The sequence below is a fragment of the Pseudorca crassidens genome, chromosome 3 (genome assembly GCF_039906515.1).
Source record: "Pseudorca crassidens isolate mPseCra1 chromosome 3, mPseCra1.hap1, whole genome shotgun sequence".
NCBI lineage: Eukaryota > Metazoa > Chordata > Mammalia > Artiodactyla > Delphinidae > Pseudorca > Pseudorca crassidens.
Window position 1 is genome coordinate 119,166,120 of NC_090298.1, and position 16,284 is coordinate 119,182,403.

The following is a 16,284-nucleotide window of genomic DNA, read 5'->3' on the forward strand; positions in this document are numbered from 1 at the left end:
TCTGCTGTCTCTGTCTCATTCAACTTTTTTTAAAATTAATTTTTATTGGAGTATAGTTACTTTACAATGTTGTGTTAGTTTCTGCTGTGCAGCAAAGTGAATCAGTTATACGTATACCTATATTCCCTCTTTTTTAGATTTCCTTCCCATTTAGGTCACTGTAGATCATTGAGTAGAGTTCCCTGTGCTACACCATAGGTTCTCATTAGTTATCTATTTTATACATAGTAGCATATATATGTCAATCCCAATCTCCCAATTCAAAAAATGTGGAACACTTCACGAATTTGTGTATCATCCTTGCGCAGGGGCCATGCGAATCTTCTCTGTATCATTCCACTTTTAGTGTATGGACTGCCGAAGTGAGCACTCTCATTCAGCTTTTTATAAGTAGTTTTTGGATTATGAACCAGTGATTGGGAGCGCATTAAACATGGAAAAATAGTACATCCTGATTTGGGGGCTTGAATCTGCAGAGAGGTTTTTGTTTGCTTTTCCTGGCATCCAGAGAATATCATGGACCATCGTCTTATTTTAATTTCTAAGGCCAGGAGCTCTTAGGCCAGGCATGTAGTATAAATTTGTAGCCCAAATCTACTTGAGCACAGGCTCATGATTATAAATTCTTAGAGGGAAACTCTTCTTTCTCATAATACAGAGCTGAGGACACCCATATCCGTAGGCCAATGGATAGACTTCTTTTCCTTGGTCCATCCCGTCACTAACGGTATAGCTCTCGAAACTCCTGGTGAGCAGTAGTCTTGATAATAGTTCTTGCCTCCCTCCTGCTCAAGAGTCTCCTGTGTACCCCACTTCTCTACAGAAGCTTTTAAAACTTCATCTACTTGATTACCAGCGGCATCAGATGAATCCCCAACAGTGCCAATTCCTACTTACTGCCCTGATTTTTCATTTTCTTATTTGATTTGACTTTCTATTCTGGGAAGTTTTGAACAGAAAAGTAAAAAGAATATAATAAAGACCCACACACTCATCACATGTATTTAGTAGTTAACGTTCTGCCGTATTTGCTTTATCTATGTGCGTGTGTTTGCTGAACCATTGTAAAGTAAATTATACACATCATGACATTTTACCCCTAGACACTTCAGCGTGCATCTCCAAACAGTAGGCTTTTCTTTACAAAATCGTATTACTATTTTCATGCTTAACAAATTGTATTAATTAGGGGTCTCCAGAGAGATAGAACTGTGAGAGGTGGGGGCGGGGTGGGGGGAGTGTGTGTGTGTGTGTGTGTGTGTGAGAGAGAGAGAGCGAGAGAGAGAGAGAGAGAGAGAGAGAGAGAGAGAGAAAGAACTGAGTAAATGGGAAGGAGAAAATTAAGTTTTACCAGAAAATTCCTTAGCTCAAAAGGTCATGCATTTCTAGATTAAAAGGGTCCAGTGCACACCCAACACAATGAATAAAAAGATCTGCACCAAGGCACATTATTATAACCTTTCAAACACTGGAGGTGTTTGAAAGAGGATATTGAAAGCTTCCAGAGAGGAGAAGAGCTGATATTCAATTGATCAGGAATCAGAACGGCATCACACTTCTTCACATAAGCACTGTAAGCTTGGGGGACAGAAGAGCGATGCCTTCATGTTTCTGAGTGAGAATAATTTCCAGCTAAGACTTTCATACTCAGCTAGACTGTCAACCAAGTGTAAGGTTAGCATGAAGACATTTTCAGGCACAAAGTTCTTTTAAAATAACTTTTCACGTGACCAGTTGTAAAAAAAGCTACTGGAGGAAATATTCGAAACTGGGGGACTAAATAAAAAAGAAGACTGCGTGAGATCCTGGAGCAGCAGAGCTAAAACAGGAGAGAGGCACAAGAAATCCCAGGAAAATAGTGGAGGAAATCACAGGGAGATTGTCCCACAGGAGGCCCTGAGGGCAGCCGCACAGATTGGAGGGCTCCAGGAGGGACATCTCAGTGAAAATTGAACTGCTAAATAATGTGGTTGATTGTATTGAGAGGCTTATTAGAGCTTTTGTCAGAAATGTGGGGGCTGAATTAGTGATGAGAAAGTTGAAAATGAAGGAAATGAAAAACATACTTGTATAAGAAAAGACATGCAATCATCTGTGTGGCTTATCTGTAACTAATGGTTACATAGTTTTAGTAATGTGAGCATTGAATCTTGTACTGACCAGTAATGTCATGTGAATATACAGGGAGGATGGGAAGGTCACTGGGATGGGCTGGAGGCTATAATATAGCTGGCTGGGGGCTAGGGTAAAAAGCTAAATCCTTATCTTCCATAGAATGAAACCAATATATACTATAGATACTATTTAATATTGAAGAAAAATCAAGAAATGAAATATCAACATGTTGTTTAGAAAAACAAAGGTAAGTATCAGGAGAGAAGTTTAGAAGGAATGAAAGTGGTCGCCTCTGGGAAGCAGGAACCAGGAGTACGATAGGAAGGGGGGCAACTGTCTTTTGTTAAAAACCTGTAGTACCATATGACTTTTAAAACAATATACCTACGTTAGTTTTATTTTTTAAAATATTGTTTAAATACAAAAATAAAAAGTTTATGAATTTCAGAATTTTAAATACTCTTTGTAACTAATTAACTGTGACACATTTCATGATGCATTGTAACATTGCCATGTTGGTAGAGGTCTAAGTCATTGTCACTTTCTTCAAGGGCAGGGTGTTCCAAATCTTTACCTCGCATTGTCCAATGGAGTGGCCAGTAGCCATGCATGGCTATTTAAATTAAAATTAGTTAAAATTAAATAAAATTCAAGCTTCAATTCTTCAGTTGCACTGATCATATTTCCAAGTACCCAGTAGCCACATATGGCTAGTGGCTACCATATTGGACAGCACTGTCCTAAACCACTCTCAGATTCATCCCTTCGTCCGAGCTCATTGCCATTCTCTCTGAGGCAGTATACAGTGGTGATTGAAGGTGTGGGCTTTGGAGTCAAGACTACATCAGCCCAAGCATGGGCTTCATCACTTACTAGCTGTTTGACTTTGAACATATCACATAACCCTTTGGTGCTTCAGTTTCCCCATCTATGAGATGGGGATACTAATAGCATCATCATGTTCTAGGGGTTGTAAGAAAGACTGTAATATAATGCCTTTAAATGAAGTGCTTCGCACCACGCCCGGCCCATAGTACGCACTCACAAGGTTACCCGCTGTAGCTAGTACCATCATCATCATCATCATCATCATCATCATCACGCCCTGCTGCATATCTCTTCAGCCACTTCTGAGCTCGCGTGCAGTCCTGGTGGACAGTCCCCATACAGACTGACAGCTTCTTATTTCAAGGGCCTGCCTCCCTCTTTTTCTCTGCCCAAGGACTTCCTTGGGTGTTACACGACTTTGCTCAATCGGGAGGCAGAGAAGCCCAGAAATGCCGGGACTACGCGTCCAGTGGAAGCTCACAACCAGAGAAGGATGGCATCAATGGATAAGTACCCACTTTCCTTGTTGGGGCAATTCTGAGGTGTCTTCTCCACTATCTCTAAGAGGCTCCCAGGGGAACTGAGCCCGCGCCCCGCCCCCCCAAGTCCACAGCAGTGACCTGATCGGTGATGCACCTTCGTTGGTCCTTCTGCCATCCCCGTCTTACTTTCCCTCCCTCACTTGTGCTTCTTGGGGTCTGCTCCCAACCTGTACCCATGTCATGGTCTCAGGATCTGTTTTGGTGGAACCCTCACTAAGACAGTCATCACCACCACCATCATCATCGTCATCAGTTCAGGTTCTCATTATCTTAAGGCCAAGCTCCTACAGTAGCTTCCTGGCTTGTTTTCCCATCTTCTCTTCCATACTCCAACCAGACCTATCTCAGTTTAATATAAATGTGGAGTTATGACTTACCTGCTTGAAGTCTCCATTGCTTCCTTCTTGCCCAAAGGCAGAGACTGAACGTAGTCCTGCAATAAAGAACTTGTACAAATTCCCCAGAGCCTACCTTACTAGCCTCACCTCTTGCTAGTTATGCTGCATACCATCCTTTAAACACACCATTCTCCTTTGCACTTCTAGGTCCTAACACACGCTGTCTCCTCTGATTGGAGTAATAATAATTGCAGTGAATGGTTATTGACTACCTACCCTGTACCAAGCAGAGTTCTGTGCTGTGCAGTCTGCACGGATTAGTTCATTTAATCATTAACTTTATGAAGGAGGTTTTAATATTCTCCCTGTATAAGAGATGGAGAAACCCAGGCTTAGGGAAGTCATATACTTAACAGCAGAGTTGGGTAATTCCAAGCTGATGCCCTATATTTGGCAGGAAAGTGACATCGCACACATGTAGGTAACTTAGAAGAAACCAACTTTACTCACCCAGGAGGGAGAGATGGGGGAATAAAGAGAGAAAGAGAGAGAAAAAAAGGAGAAAGATAAATAGCGTGGGTGATCTGCCTGCCAGTCTACTCCATGCATATGTGCTTCCAGGGGAGAGAGGGCAAGGCAGGACTCTGCTGTTACCCACGTTTTCTGGGCCCTTCGTACCGGGAGCGCTTTGCTGGCTCAGTGTGATTACAGTGTTTACTTATTTACAACGTTCATGTGACATAGCTGCCCAGACACATGCCAGAGACTTCCTGGGAGATGGTGCATCCACCTCCCTGCAGGTTTTCAGGGCTGCCTTTGACTGTGTATAACTCACCTGTTACAAGCTAACTCTCCAGTGCCTGATCCAGGAACGGGGTGAGACCCCGTGGTCCTGCTTCCTTTTCCCACTTTCCCACCTGGCAGACACCTGCTCATCTCTTCCAACGCAGGTCACACACCACCTCTGGGAAGCTTTCCCCACCTCCCTTGGAAAGAACCTTTCCTCCCATCTGGGCTCCTGCAGCACCCTGTACACGTTTGTTTCCGCGCTCTCCCCTGTTGCCTTCTAATGATTTGTTCATATATCATGTTCCCCAGCTGGGGAGCGGATTCCTCATTTGAGCCCTTTTCTCCCTTCTTTCTCCAGTATGTGCTACAATCCCGTCTCTGTAGCAGCAGGAACTTTTCTTCTTTGTTTGGTTGTCAGGAAGGCAGGTCTCTGTGCCGTCTAGAAAAAGGAGTAAGATAAATTCTGAATGGCTGTTTTAATCAGTCATGTTCTTACAGAATCTGGAGACAGAAAATAATCTATTATATCTATATTCTCTTTCTGTCTCTTGCATTTCTTTGTTCTTTCTGTGGGGTTGCTATTTGATCATAGGTCTTTTAGAAGCCAGTTACTGCAAGGGTAATGTGGTCCGTCAAGTTTTCCTCATTAGATCTGTGTAAACATTTTTAAAAAATCTATTTTCATACCCAGATTAAGACGTCTCCATCAGGCCGCCAAATCTGCCCCCCCCAAACCCTGAAACTGGCACCAAGCCTGAAGAGTTTCCAAGTTATCCTTCTGTTTTTCTATCTTGTGAAGGATGTGGTTTTTGGTTGTGTGATTCTTTTTAAGCTGCTTCATTTGTTTTTGGACTGATTAATAGCATAGCTACCCAAACTTGGACATAAACGTTAAATTCAGAATCTCTGGAAGCAGCAGCACGAAGACACCAATTAGTTCATGTTTTCCATATGAATGGAACTCAGACACACAATCCCTGCTTTCTTGTTTTCTCTCTCTCCCTTGACTGTGCTGGCAAACCTTGCTTTCCTTTTGGATATACGGGGATTTGTTGGGAACAAAAAACCTTTTCCTGTACTTCACCTGCTGGATGGAATGAATAAAAGCCTCAGGGGAAGATCTAAATATTTAACAAATATAACCTCAACCCCCGAACTTTTAAGTCTGGAATACATTTTACAGTCCAGATTTGAACCCAGGCCAGAAACATGCATGCTGATACTGATTATTTGTGTCCTTTGGCAGAGGGTCTAGAGAAGTGATACAAATTCAGTTGTGTGGGGAAGGCAAGGGGGAGAGAGAATGGTCGTGTAGATATATTTAGCTTCCACTTGGTTACCTACACGTGCTGGAGGGTGGAGTCCACCTGCCTTCCCTCTTCCATCGCTGACCTCTGCCTTGCTGGCTGGCTCAGTGCACCCTCAGTGGAAAGTCCACCCTCAGTGGAAAGCACGTGCTTTCCACTCTTGAGCCTCACTGGCACTGTGCTCCCTCCTGCCACAGGGCCTTAGCACATGCTGGTGCCTCTATCTGGAATGTTCTTCACAGCACACACTCCACCTCTTTACCTAGTCAACTCTTACTCTTCTTGCAGATATCAGCTCACTTCCTCAGGGAAGCCCGCGAAGTTAAATTCCCCCCATTGTATATTCTGAGGGCACTGAATACTTCTCCTTTGTAAACACCTGTCACACTTGCAATTTTACATTCCCCTGTATGAGCCTTTGTGTGAATAGTTTCCTAGGGTGTGGCATATATATATGGCAAAGATGATATGCAGGTGTTTATTTTTTTCTTTTAAAGTTCTATGTTTAATAAATACTAAAAACAAATCTATGTAGTAGTAGCTTATCCCTTTGTGAATATTTCTGCTTGCAGTAGGCCTAAAGTAGGTAAAACTGGGAATCCACCTTTCATAAGCCATATGAATGAGAAGTACCGCGATCAGGCAATGGGCATATAGGCAAACATTTTGGAAGCAGTATGCAAATGACTGAAATTTGGGAAATAGTATGTTCATATGTTTCCCGTCACTAGAACGTAAGCTCCAAGAGAGAGCCTCTTTGTGCACTGTTGCACCCACCAGGCCTGGTGCATATTTGGGCCGTCATAAATATTTATTGAAAGGCTGGACAGGTGATTGAATGAGCAATTTAATGACTCAACAGGTGCCCCTCCCAGTGACATCAGGCCAGCCGCAGGTCAGATGAGTAGAAAGAAGGCCGAGATTTCTCTTGAGGGTCATCCACATGGACGCACGCAGTAGAGACAGGTTGGAACTTTGTAGACTTAGAACATTCAGCTTTGGATACCCACAGACTGTATAGGGTCACGGGGCTGTGGGGGACCTTTGCAGTTACCCTGCTCAGAGCAGTGCCTCGAGCATCCTGGAGAAGTGTTATCCCAGACAAGCTTCTCTGATAGCAGACTCCGTGATGAAGATTAGCATGCCAGAAGTTTATTAGGGATCTTAGGATCAACACCTGTAGGAAGGAAGGAGGCAGGACAGGGCAGAAGGAGAAGTTGAGGCAGTCTCAGTGTAGAGGCCTCAGCTGACTTTATGAGAAGGTCTGAAGCTGGAATGATCCTTCAGGGCTGCCCGAAGTTGGCCGGGCAGTTATGTCCATACGCAAGCCACCTCAGAGGGGCGTGCTCTTGGGCAAGGCGGCTCTCCTCACCAAGGCCATCTACCTGCAGGTAATACTGTCAGCAGCTGGGAGGGTCATTTCTGAAGGGAGACCTGGATGATGCCACACAGAGTCGACCATAGGTGCCCATCCAGGCTTCGAGGCGGGAGTGGCAGATGTCAGTCACTGTCTGTGGATGTGCTTCAACCATGGTTGGAATGGCTGTAGTTGTTAGAAATGTTTTCTGCTTTATACCGAACCAAAAATCGCTTCCTCGTCAAGTTCCAAATACCTGTATTCATTTTGGCTATGACCAAGAAAAACAAAATGAGCCTTGAACGATCTGAAGAGAGCCATAATATCTCATTTTAAATCTTCCCTTGACTGAACTCACCTCATTTCTTCCACTGTTTTTTTGGCATATGCTTTTCTGGCCCCTTACTCTTCGTCTTTTAGCCTCCCCGTAACGTGTTTTTAAATTTGCGAAACTTAATATGCAGCATCTGAAATGAGACGCAGTAGCCCAGATGTGGCCTAACCAGCTCAGACTACAGTAGGACAATTCCGTAACGTAATCTGTGCTTTACAGAAGTAAGCTTGGAGGCAGTTAAGATTCTTGTGTCTTTTTCAAATGAATTGCTGTGAAGCAACCTCTCTCCAAATGTAAGTTCATGAAAACAATCACTGGGAACCTAAATGGAGACTCTAAAAGATCATTTTAAGCCCTATCATATTACATAGTGTGTATAATCATATTTTAATAAAAATAATAGCACATGTTTATTCAGTCCTTATCATATGCCAGATATTGTGTTAAAAATTCTTGCATGTCTCCATCTCATTGGAACCTCCCAACAAGCCTGTGAGGTTGGTACTGTGTGTATCCTCATTTTACAGAGGAGGAAACAGAGGACAGAGGGTTAAGTAACCTGCCCCAAGTTACCAAATCAGTAGATGGAAGAGCCAGGACTCCAACTCAGTCAGTCTGACCCCAGAGTTACCTTCTTCTGTATGTGGGTAGTACTTTGGTTTGGGTGATTTAAATGAGTGACTGACTTAACAATATCTAAAGGAAGTACCTTGAACATACAGAGAAGCTTAGAGGGCTTTAGAAAGATGGCATTTTTTAAAGGGACAAAGCTGAAAACACTTGATGCTTTCACGTAGGGACTTTCTTCACTGCTGTCAGAAGCTTTTTAAGGGTGAGGACCGCATTTGTTCATCTTCTCATTGTGCCCAGCATGGTATTTAAATCATGTTTTGATACTGGAGCTGGACCATGTAATCATTTCTCCTTTGCCAGCAACCAACTTAAGGTTTGTCAGTAGAGGGCGCTGGAGGGCCACTGCGCGAGGAAGGGGCTTTTCCCTGCGGTTCTTGCGCTTTTTTTCTTGCTCCTGTGGCCCAGTGGCCACTGTGCAGCTTCCTGCTGGAGACCTGGTGGTACACGACCTCCAGTGAGTGTCACTGGCACCCCAGCAAGTTGCTTCCGGAGTTTCACCAGTGTTCCAGTGGGAAACTCCCTGAAGCACCGTAGTGAGATACTCCATCCCCTGTGGGCCATAGCCCATGAAGTCTGAATCTCGTTCTCCAGAGAAGGGCCCCTCGCAAATTTGTTCCTTCCTTGAATACTTTCCTCAGCCTTGGGGATAGTAACGGCTCCCTACATCTGCTGTTCCACTTATCTTCAGAGATCGCTTTTCCCCTTTGTAGTCAATCCCTTTTTACTAGTTAAAAATTCTTTCCATTAACATTTTCCTGTTTAAATTATTGCCATGGTTTCTGTCTCCTGATCAGACCCTGACTAACCCAGTGCTAGACGCTCAGTAGGCAGTGGGTGAATTAGTGGGGAACTGAGGAAAGATGCTTCCTTTTCAATTTATTGCTGCTGTTCATCTTGCGGACTGGACTGGATGGACTAGGCTTCTGCCGTATCGAACTCTCCCCAGATGTTTAAGTTGCTTGGGAGTTACATATTTTCAAGCAATCTGTAAAACCATCTCTCGTCTTCACTCCAATTAAATATTATGTGACATGTTCCAGTAGCACCAAGGATAAAGAGACCAGTTTCTCTCTCATTTGTCCCCTCTGCGCAACCACCCTGGATTGGGTTTTTATCCTGTATTTCATCAGAAATAATCTGGCCAGTTCTAAAACAAACACCATTTCCCAGGTCAGATGCAGGGATCCTAACGCAGGTGCTCCTATTTTGAGAATGCCATAGATTTTACCGTTCATTTCTATAGGAACTGATGGAACTCTGAATGCAATTGACATTCCCAGGCTATGAGCAGTCCTGCTTCTACAATTTACACAAAACATGTTAATATGGAATAACATTCCTATAACTTATTTTGGAGAAAATGTTTGGGGCTGAGGCAAATCAGTAAAATAATCTGGCATCTTGCTCTTATGTATCGCTAGGTCACACAGAAAATTTTTCTCCTGAGGCAGGAAAACATACGAAAATCACAATGACATGTGTTTCTGTGATGATCTGCACAAATTGCCTGCCTACAGCTACATCCCAGAAGCTGCAGCCAAGTGCACCAGATCCTGACACTGAACACAGTTCCAAAGAGGGAATGCCCAACCCTTCATTAAGGCTGATAGAAAAGCACATCGGGGACATGGTGAGGTTTTGCTTGTTTATATAATAAAATAGACACCAATGTTTAGCTGCTGAGTGTATAAATTTAGCCTGTGTGACAGTGGGAAGCCAAGAAGGAAGGAAGCAACTTGGGAAGTACACCCTCCCCACATCACAGACATTCTCAGACCCCCCAGAAGACCCCAAAACACCAAAACAAGGTCCTACAATATACGCGTTTTTTAAAGCGAATCCACTCTCTGGCTTCAGGCTGTGTGTGACCTGGTTTCTCTCTTTAATTTTATAGCTGTTGGTGGAAAGCTAACAGCGTAGTATGTCATGGTCAATATGTCAACCGCAAAGTGGGTACCATGTTACAGAAGGATCCCAAGACGCACTTAGTACATTTCCCTTGTAGCCTGAGAGGATATTAGATGAATCCTGGGGATCTGGAGCGTCCGATGTCAGATCCCCACGTCTCAGGTGCTAAGTTGTCTGCCTAGATTTTAGAGTAAATTTTACGTATGGTGGCAAAGAGAGTCTTTCTGGGGGTGAAGAGCAGGTTTAGGGAGCCAAGTAGGAAGGAGGGGCGGTGTGCCACTTTTTATGAGCTATCATTTCAACTTTTAACGCTTGTCAAACAAATCCTTAGGAATTTTGAAATGGAAAGCATACACGTCCCACTGCCTACCTGGGCTTCTTACTTTGCACTACTGCTCCTGAAAAGCATTTTTTTTTTAATTTGTGAAAGTCGAGTTAAGGGCGCATCTTTGTTTAGTGTGTCACTTTTACCATGCTTATTAATATGCTAACAACCCCAAAGCGATTAAGGATTTGGGATTCCCCTCCCCCCTTTGCCACAGGGCAGGCAGGACGTCACTCAGAGAACTATGAAAGGTGACTTCGTTTATATTTTTCTCTTTGCAGTCCAGTTCCCCCGTAAGAGGCCAATTCTCAGTCACCCTAACCCCTCAAACATTTAGGGCACAGGGTTACACTTTTCGGTTGGTTCAGCAAAGATGGGAATTTTTGAATCTCTGAATAAGATATAGTCTGGTAGCAATGATGTTTATCTTGTGACTGAGTCATGAATGGTATACTCTTTTTTTTTTTTTTAGGTAGATAAGAGCGTCATTTCCAAAAAGTGATGGAGGCTGGGGAGGATGCTCAGAGGCCCTGGGTTTCTAGTCTTTTCCTGGCTCAGTCCACTTTTCATGTATTGTTTAGAAATGGTTACGAAGTAGGAATTGTTGGGGCTAGAGAGAGGAATGAAGTGAAGACTGTGGGAGTTAAGGAGGGAATGACCTCAAGCCCCAAAGTGATGAGAATTCCGTAGCAGGGGAGAGGGTCAAGGTCTCCGGGGCTCTGAGAGCAGAAATCTGCTAAGACCAGCATTGGAGGCAGCAGTGGCTGCCTGTGGGGTCTGCATCATTGCATTCATATTGCATTAGTAGCAAACCAGCTAAAAGAATCCACGATGCCCTCAAAACAGGTGGTTCGTGGGTAACAGGAAGTCCCCTTGTACTGTTTATTCAAGAACAAACCGTGCCTTTGAAAACACTAAAGTCATAATACAGGATCCTGGTAGAGTCTGGTCATCTTTGGGAAGAAGAATGGTTACATTAAGCCAGTGTTTTTCAAACTGTGGTTGTGACTGAATGTCATGACCCCATTTAATTGATCTTTGACCAGCCTCTTTTAGGGGAGTGTAATAGAAAAATCTCAGAGCATTTCATATATATAATTTTGTGACATTTTTTGGTTTCAGTTGTGTGTATGTTAAAGGTAATATATGTGCTGGGTTGGAAAATGGGATAGAAAAAATGAAGTTCTTACTACTTGTTGGAGCTCAAGCTCCAACAAGTAGAAGAATACTGCCTTAGGCAACTTTAAAAAGAAAAGGAGGGATTGATGGTGATATGTAATTCGTTGAGTGAGCAAACACCGCCCAACTGTTTTTTATAGATGCATGTGTATATGTGAGCATGCATGCATATGTAAGTGTGTGCATATGTTTGCATGTGTGCGAGTGTGCATGTGTGTGATCTGATTCTGCCACAATGTCTAGGCAACAGTGTACTTCCTCCTAAGAATAAGAAGTCATAAGATTCAGGAGTTTATTTGAGGAGATGTTTTTCAATGTGATAATAATTTCAGAAAATCTGATGGGCAAACCTCTAGCCCCACATCAAGGTCCTGGAGATGCAAGAGATGCACCTCTTGCCATTGACTTAAAATTGTAAATAAGTCCTTAAAATTTTTTTCAGGTCCCTGTATTTTTGCCGAAGCACAAACTGGTCAGCTTTACGATAGTAGCATAATTTCATGTGCTACGGATGAAGAAATAGTGTCAGCTGAGTTAGTTATGGTCCTTGCTTCAGGGGGCAAACTTCCTGAATATATTTCCCTAATGGATCCCTAGAAAAGCACCATGATTGCCTTAGGTTTCCAAACAAAATGAAAAATATTCTTCCTAGCAGCCTTCAGAGTTTCATATCTGATAACAAGCTAAGTGTAGAAAACCAAGCAGCCACACCTCAGGGATGCTGGCTAAGTCCTTCAATAGGAAGATGAGACATGATGATGCTCAAAAAGTCAGAGAGACATTATCCCCTATAAGTGGAACATTTATTAATATTTTTAAGGTGCAAAAAAAGAGAGAGAGTGATGTAAAATGACAGGCATCTTCTGCTTCAGAGGTCTGCTTTGTAGCCCAGGAACTTGGTTGATTTGAACAGTATGTTCTACAAGGCTGAGGGCCTGGGCTCCGTCTCTAACACAAAGCAAGGACCCTGATCTTCAGTAACATGTGATGCTCCAGTCAGTTTTTTGTAAGTCCACACTGTTGGCCATAGGAGGCTTTAATTATCACCCCTTCCAAGGAAACAGATCTCCACCACCTCCACCACCACATTGAAAACAATCCAAAAGCATATACTTTCCTGATGCTTTGTATAGAACGTCAGGCAATTCCTAACAGTTGGCCTGAAAGTGAATCCACACGAGAGGCATCTGATGGGCAGATGGCTCCAGGACTTTCTCAAGGGAGAGAGAGAGCAACAGGAATGCTCCATGTTTGAGGAACGAGAACATGTTCAAAACGGAGCAGGCAGCTGCCACTGACTCCCTCCTTACAAGACCGGACAGCCTTTTTTTTCCTGATTTGAAAGTGGTCCCCCTGAACTGACACGGTTCTGCAGTTGAAGTGTTAGGTTTACCTTGCCATGTCCTCTGACACTTCCATAGAGGTTTATCTTACGCTGGGGATTGCTAATTCTTCCAAAACCTTGGTTTCTGGGACGTGTTGTTTATTCAGCAGGAACCTACAAAGTCTCTGTTTTTACTTGACTGAAAGAAATGAATCCTCAGCATCTTGCGTCATAAATATAATGCCCTGGGAGAGAATACAGCAGCAAACCAGACACACAAGGTTCCCAGGAGCCTCAGGACCCAATAAAACGCCTGGCACACCGTTGGCACTTACATATTCATTGAACAAATACAGGAATAGCGATTGGGCTGAGGTTGTCAAGGTCACAGTAGTACTTCCTCTCAATGCCTTGGGTCTCTGCAACCACAGACTTCCATCTCATCTGTTAGCCACAGCTTTCATTTTTTTTGGCCAATGTTATACTTGAATTTGATTCATACACTAAAAATTATGGACCATTATAAATATCTTGGATTTCCTCTGTGGGTACCTTTTTCTGGCCAAATCTTCATAGTCAAGAGATGTCAAGCCACAGTGCACTATTCCCAACTTGCCTGCAAAGATTTACTAAAATAAAATCAAATTGTCTTATCCAAGTTACAAAAACAAAAACAGTTATGAAACGTTTTGCTGTACAAATGCAGAATGATATAACTGTAGTGTTAACGTGTTTCAGTTCCACAATTGTAGTATCACACTGAACTTTCACAAATTGTCATTTTTCTTCCATTCAAAATAGTTCAGTTACTAAGGAATTACCATTCCATTAATAATTACTGCAGTTGATCATAAAACATGAGCTAGCATTCTCATCAGTTTTTATGCACAATTATATCATTGCTTAAGAATCCCCATTTGCAAAGGAAAATTTAGAACAGCACAGTGGAAAACAAAGAGAAATCTCATTTTCTAAGGTAAATGTAGTCTAAGTAGTAGATAATTGAGGAGCTTATATATCATATCCTATTATTATCATTCTCAGTGGCTGAGTGCTAATCAGTTTAACTGCCTTTGAGCTATATATTTTTAAATGTGCCTAAAAGGTATAGTCTCACAGTAAATTTAAATGGCTTATTAAAGGCCTTTACATGGCAACAGCATCATGTCAGAGATGAATGGTATTTCTAATTTGCTAGCCGCTTGGGTCAAGTTTACTTTAAGCAGGAAGCATATTTATATAAGTCACCGTCACACAAATGGCGTCTTGGGAAAAGCTGTTTGTGAGCGTTTAACGTTTTTGAAGTATGCTTTTGTATATCTTCTAAATGGGCATTTTACAGGCATTGGGCCAAAGTGCCTTAAACCCCGGCTCCTTAACTCAGGCGTGACTGCTGATGCTGCCTGAGTGCGGGAAGATCCAGGGGACGTGCATTTTTAAGGGTGTGGCCGGGAGGGTCGGGTTTGAGCCCCCTTCATTTGAATAACGCTTTTAGGGACTTTGCTACTTAAAGTACCGGGGGGGGGGGGGGGGGGGGGGAGGCAGCAGCATCTACAGCACCTGGGAGCTTGTGAGAAATGGGAAAACTCTACGGCAGACCTACTGAACCAGAACCTGCAGTCAAACAAGATGCCCATGTGATTTGTAAGCACTGCCCCAGGACCCCAAAGCCTCCGCTTTCTGGTGGCCAAGCACAGGTCATGGCATCCCCTTCTCTTTCCTTCTCACTTCTAGAACCATCCTCTTTGGAGGATAATGTCCCCTCAGCCCATGTTTCCCTTTCTCATCACTCCCACACCCACTCCCCAGACCCAAATGAATTTCCCAATACCCAGAGTCCTGGCGTTTATCAAGAACCTAGTTCTCTTCTCCACCTGACATCATCGAGGGGCTTCCTGCTGCCGAATAACCTTGGGGAAGTCAAGGCGTTGTAAGAACTCGCAAGGTTTTGCCTTCATTCTGCTCTCCTGTGCCTGAGCTTCTCAGCCTTCATTCATTGCGCCTTGAGATCCCATCCTTCTAAGCTGTCCACTAGAATCCAGTCAGTCTCCCCTTGCCATTTGAATCCCTTCTGAGAGGGAATTTATTCATCCCTGTTTCCACTCATGGAAAGCTGCCTTCCTCTAACGGAGCCATAGCTTCTCTGCTAATAATCGTGGGGGATTGAAAGGATGAAAGGGAGTCATGCCAGATATTCAGGGGACTTGCGGGCAGGGTTTACTCTGTAGAGGGAATTGCATGCAGTTACAGCCCACTTGGCAGCTCTCTGCTCACACTTCATTTGGTTCCACCCATGCATTAGGAGGCTCAGCCTGCATCAGATGCCCAGAGGCAACTGGACTTCCAAACCAGACCCAGACTGGCCAGCCAGTTGGCCCCTAAAAGCCATTTGGTCCCTCGGTTCCAAACTGTGCCAGGGTGAAGGGCTTTACAAAAAAAGTGAACTGGGCGTTTAGAAGCACGTTACAAGTTTAGGCTCTGTGGGCCAGGGGTTAGCGCGGCCAACGATCAAGGGTACAATTTGGGGTCAACCGGGTGAGGACCCCTTCGGGCTCCTCTGGAGTGATCAGCACCCAGCACAGATTTCTTTAATCGGAGGAGACTGGCAGGGGGAGAAACAAGATTGCTTTCTGGCCGTAGTGAGTCCGAGGACCGCGTTTGCAGCTTCCATTCTTCTTGAGACCAACGAACCAATTCTTTTCTGCATGCTTCTTGGATGCGTAGGTGTTGTAATGGTTTTCCTCCAACCTTTCCAGGAACAAACATTCCTCATTGGGTGTCTGCTAAAAAAAATAAAACCGGGAAAGAGTAGAATGATTAGTGAGTGGTTTTAGATCGGGTTCCTCTGTTTACTGGCTGTGTGACCTTGGGCAAATTAGTGAGGCTCTCTGTGCTTCAGTTTCTTCTTCAGCGACATTGGGAAAATAACGGAACCTGTCTCTGAGGATAGAAATGACGACTTGGAACGGGACCCAGTACATAATGAGCCTTCAATGTACATCTGCTGTTATGTAAACTCCCCTCACATCTGCTCTGCTCAGGACCCTAGAGTCTCCCACTTGGGAAATCCTGAATGACTTTAAGTACCTTAAGGGTAGAGCTGGGTCTTTTGTCTCTGCAGAGGCCTGGCACCTAGGTTTGACCATGAAAAGCATCCAAAATGGGTAAAACCAGAATGTGATGCAGTGGGGCATTCTTAAATTCGGTCTTGAAGAATAAATGAAAACCTACCAATTATACTTTACACCCTTGTGATTTTCACCAACAGTATCAGGGTTTTACTTTAGTGTTGTTATGAACATAAA

General features: G+C 43.6%; 1 protein-coding gene and 1 non-coding gene across 4 annotated transcripts in view; both read right to left on the reverse strand.

Moving 5' to 3' along the window:
* Positions 1-263: 263 nt before the first annotated feature.
* Positions 264-370, reverse strand: LOC137222812 (U6 spliceosomal RNA). The gene has a single exon (XR_010942603.1). It is a non-coding gene; the product is annotated as a U6 spliceosomal RNA (small nuclear RNA).
* A 12,066-nt stretch (positions 371-12,436) lies between these two features.
* FGF1 (fibroblast growth factor 1) overlaps positions 12,437-16,284 on the reverse strand; it is a 102,442-nt gene continuing 98,594 nt past the window's right edge. For 2 of the 3 annotated variants that reach the window (XM_067732116.1, XM_067732115.1), the window contains one exon: positions 12,437-15,762. In XM_067732116.1, coding sequence (XP_067588217.1) covers positions 15,568-15,762 — 195 coding nt within the window. In that variant the 3' untranslated portion in view covers positions 12,437-15,567. The remainder of the gene's footprint in view (positions 15,763-16,284) is intronic. The other variant, XM_067732117.1, reaches the window with a different exon arrangement.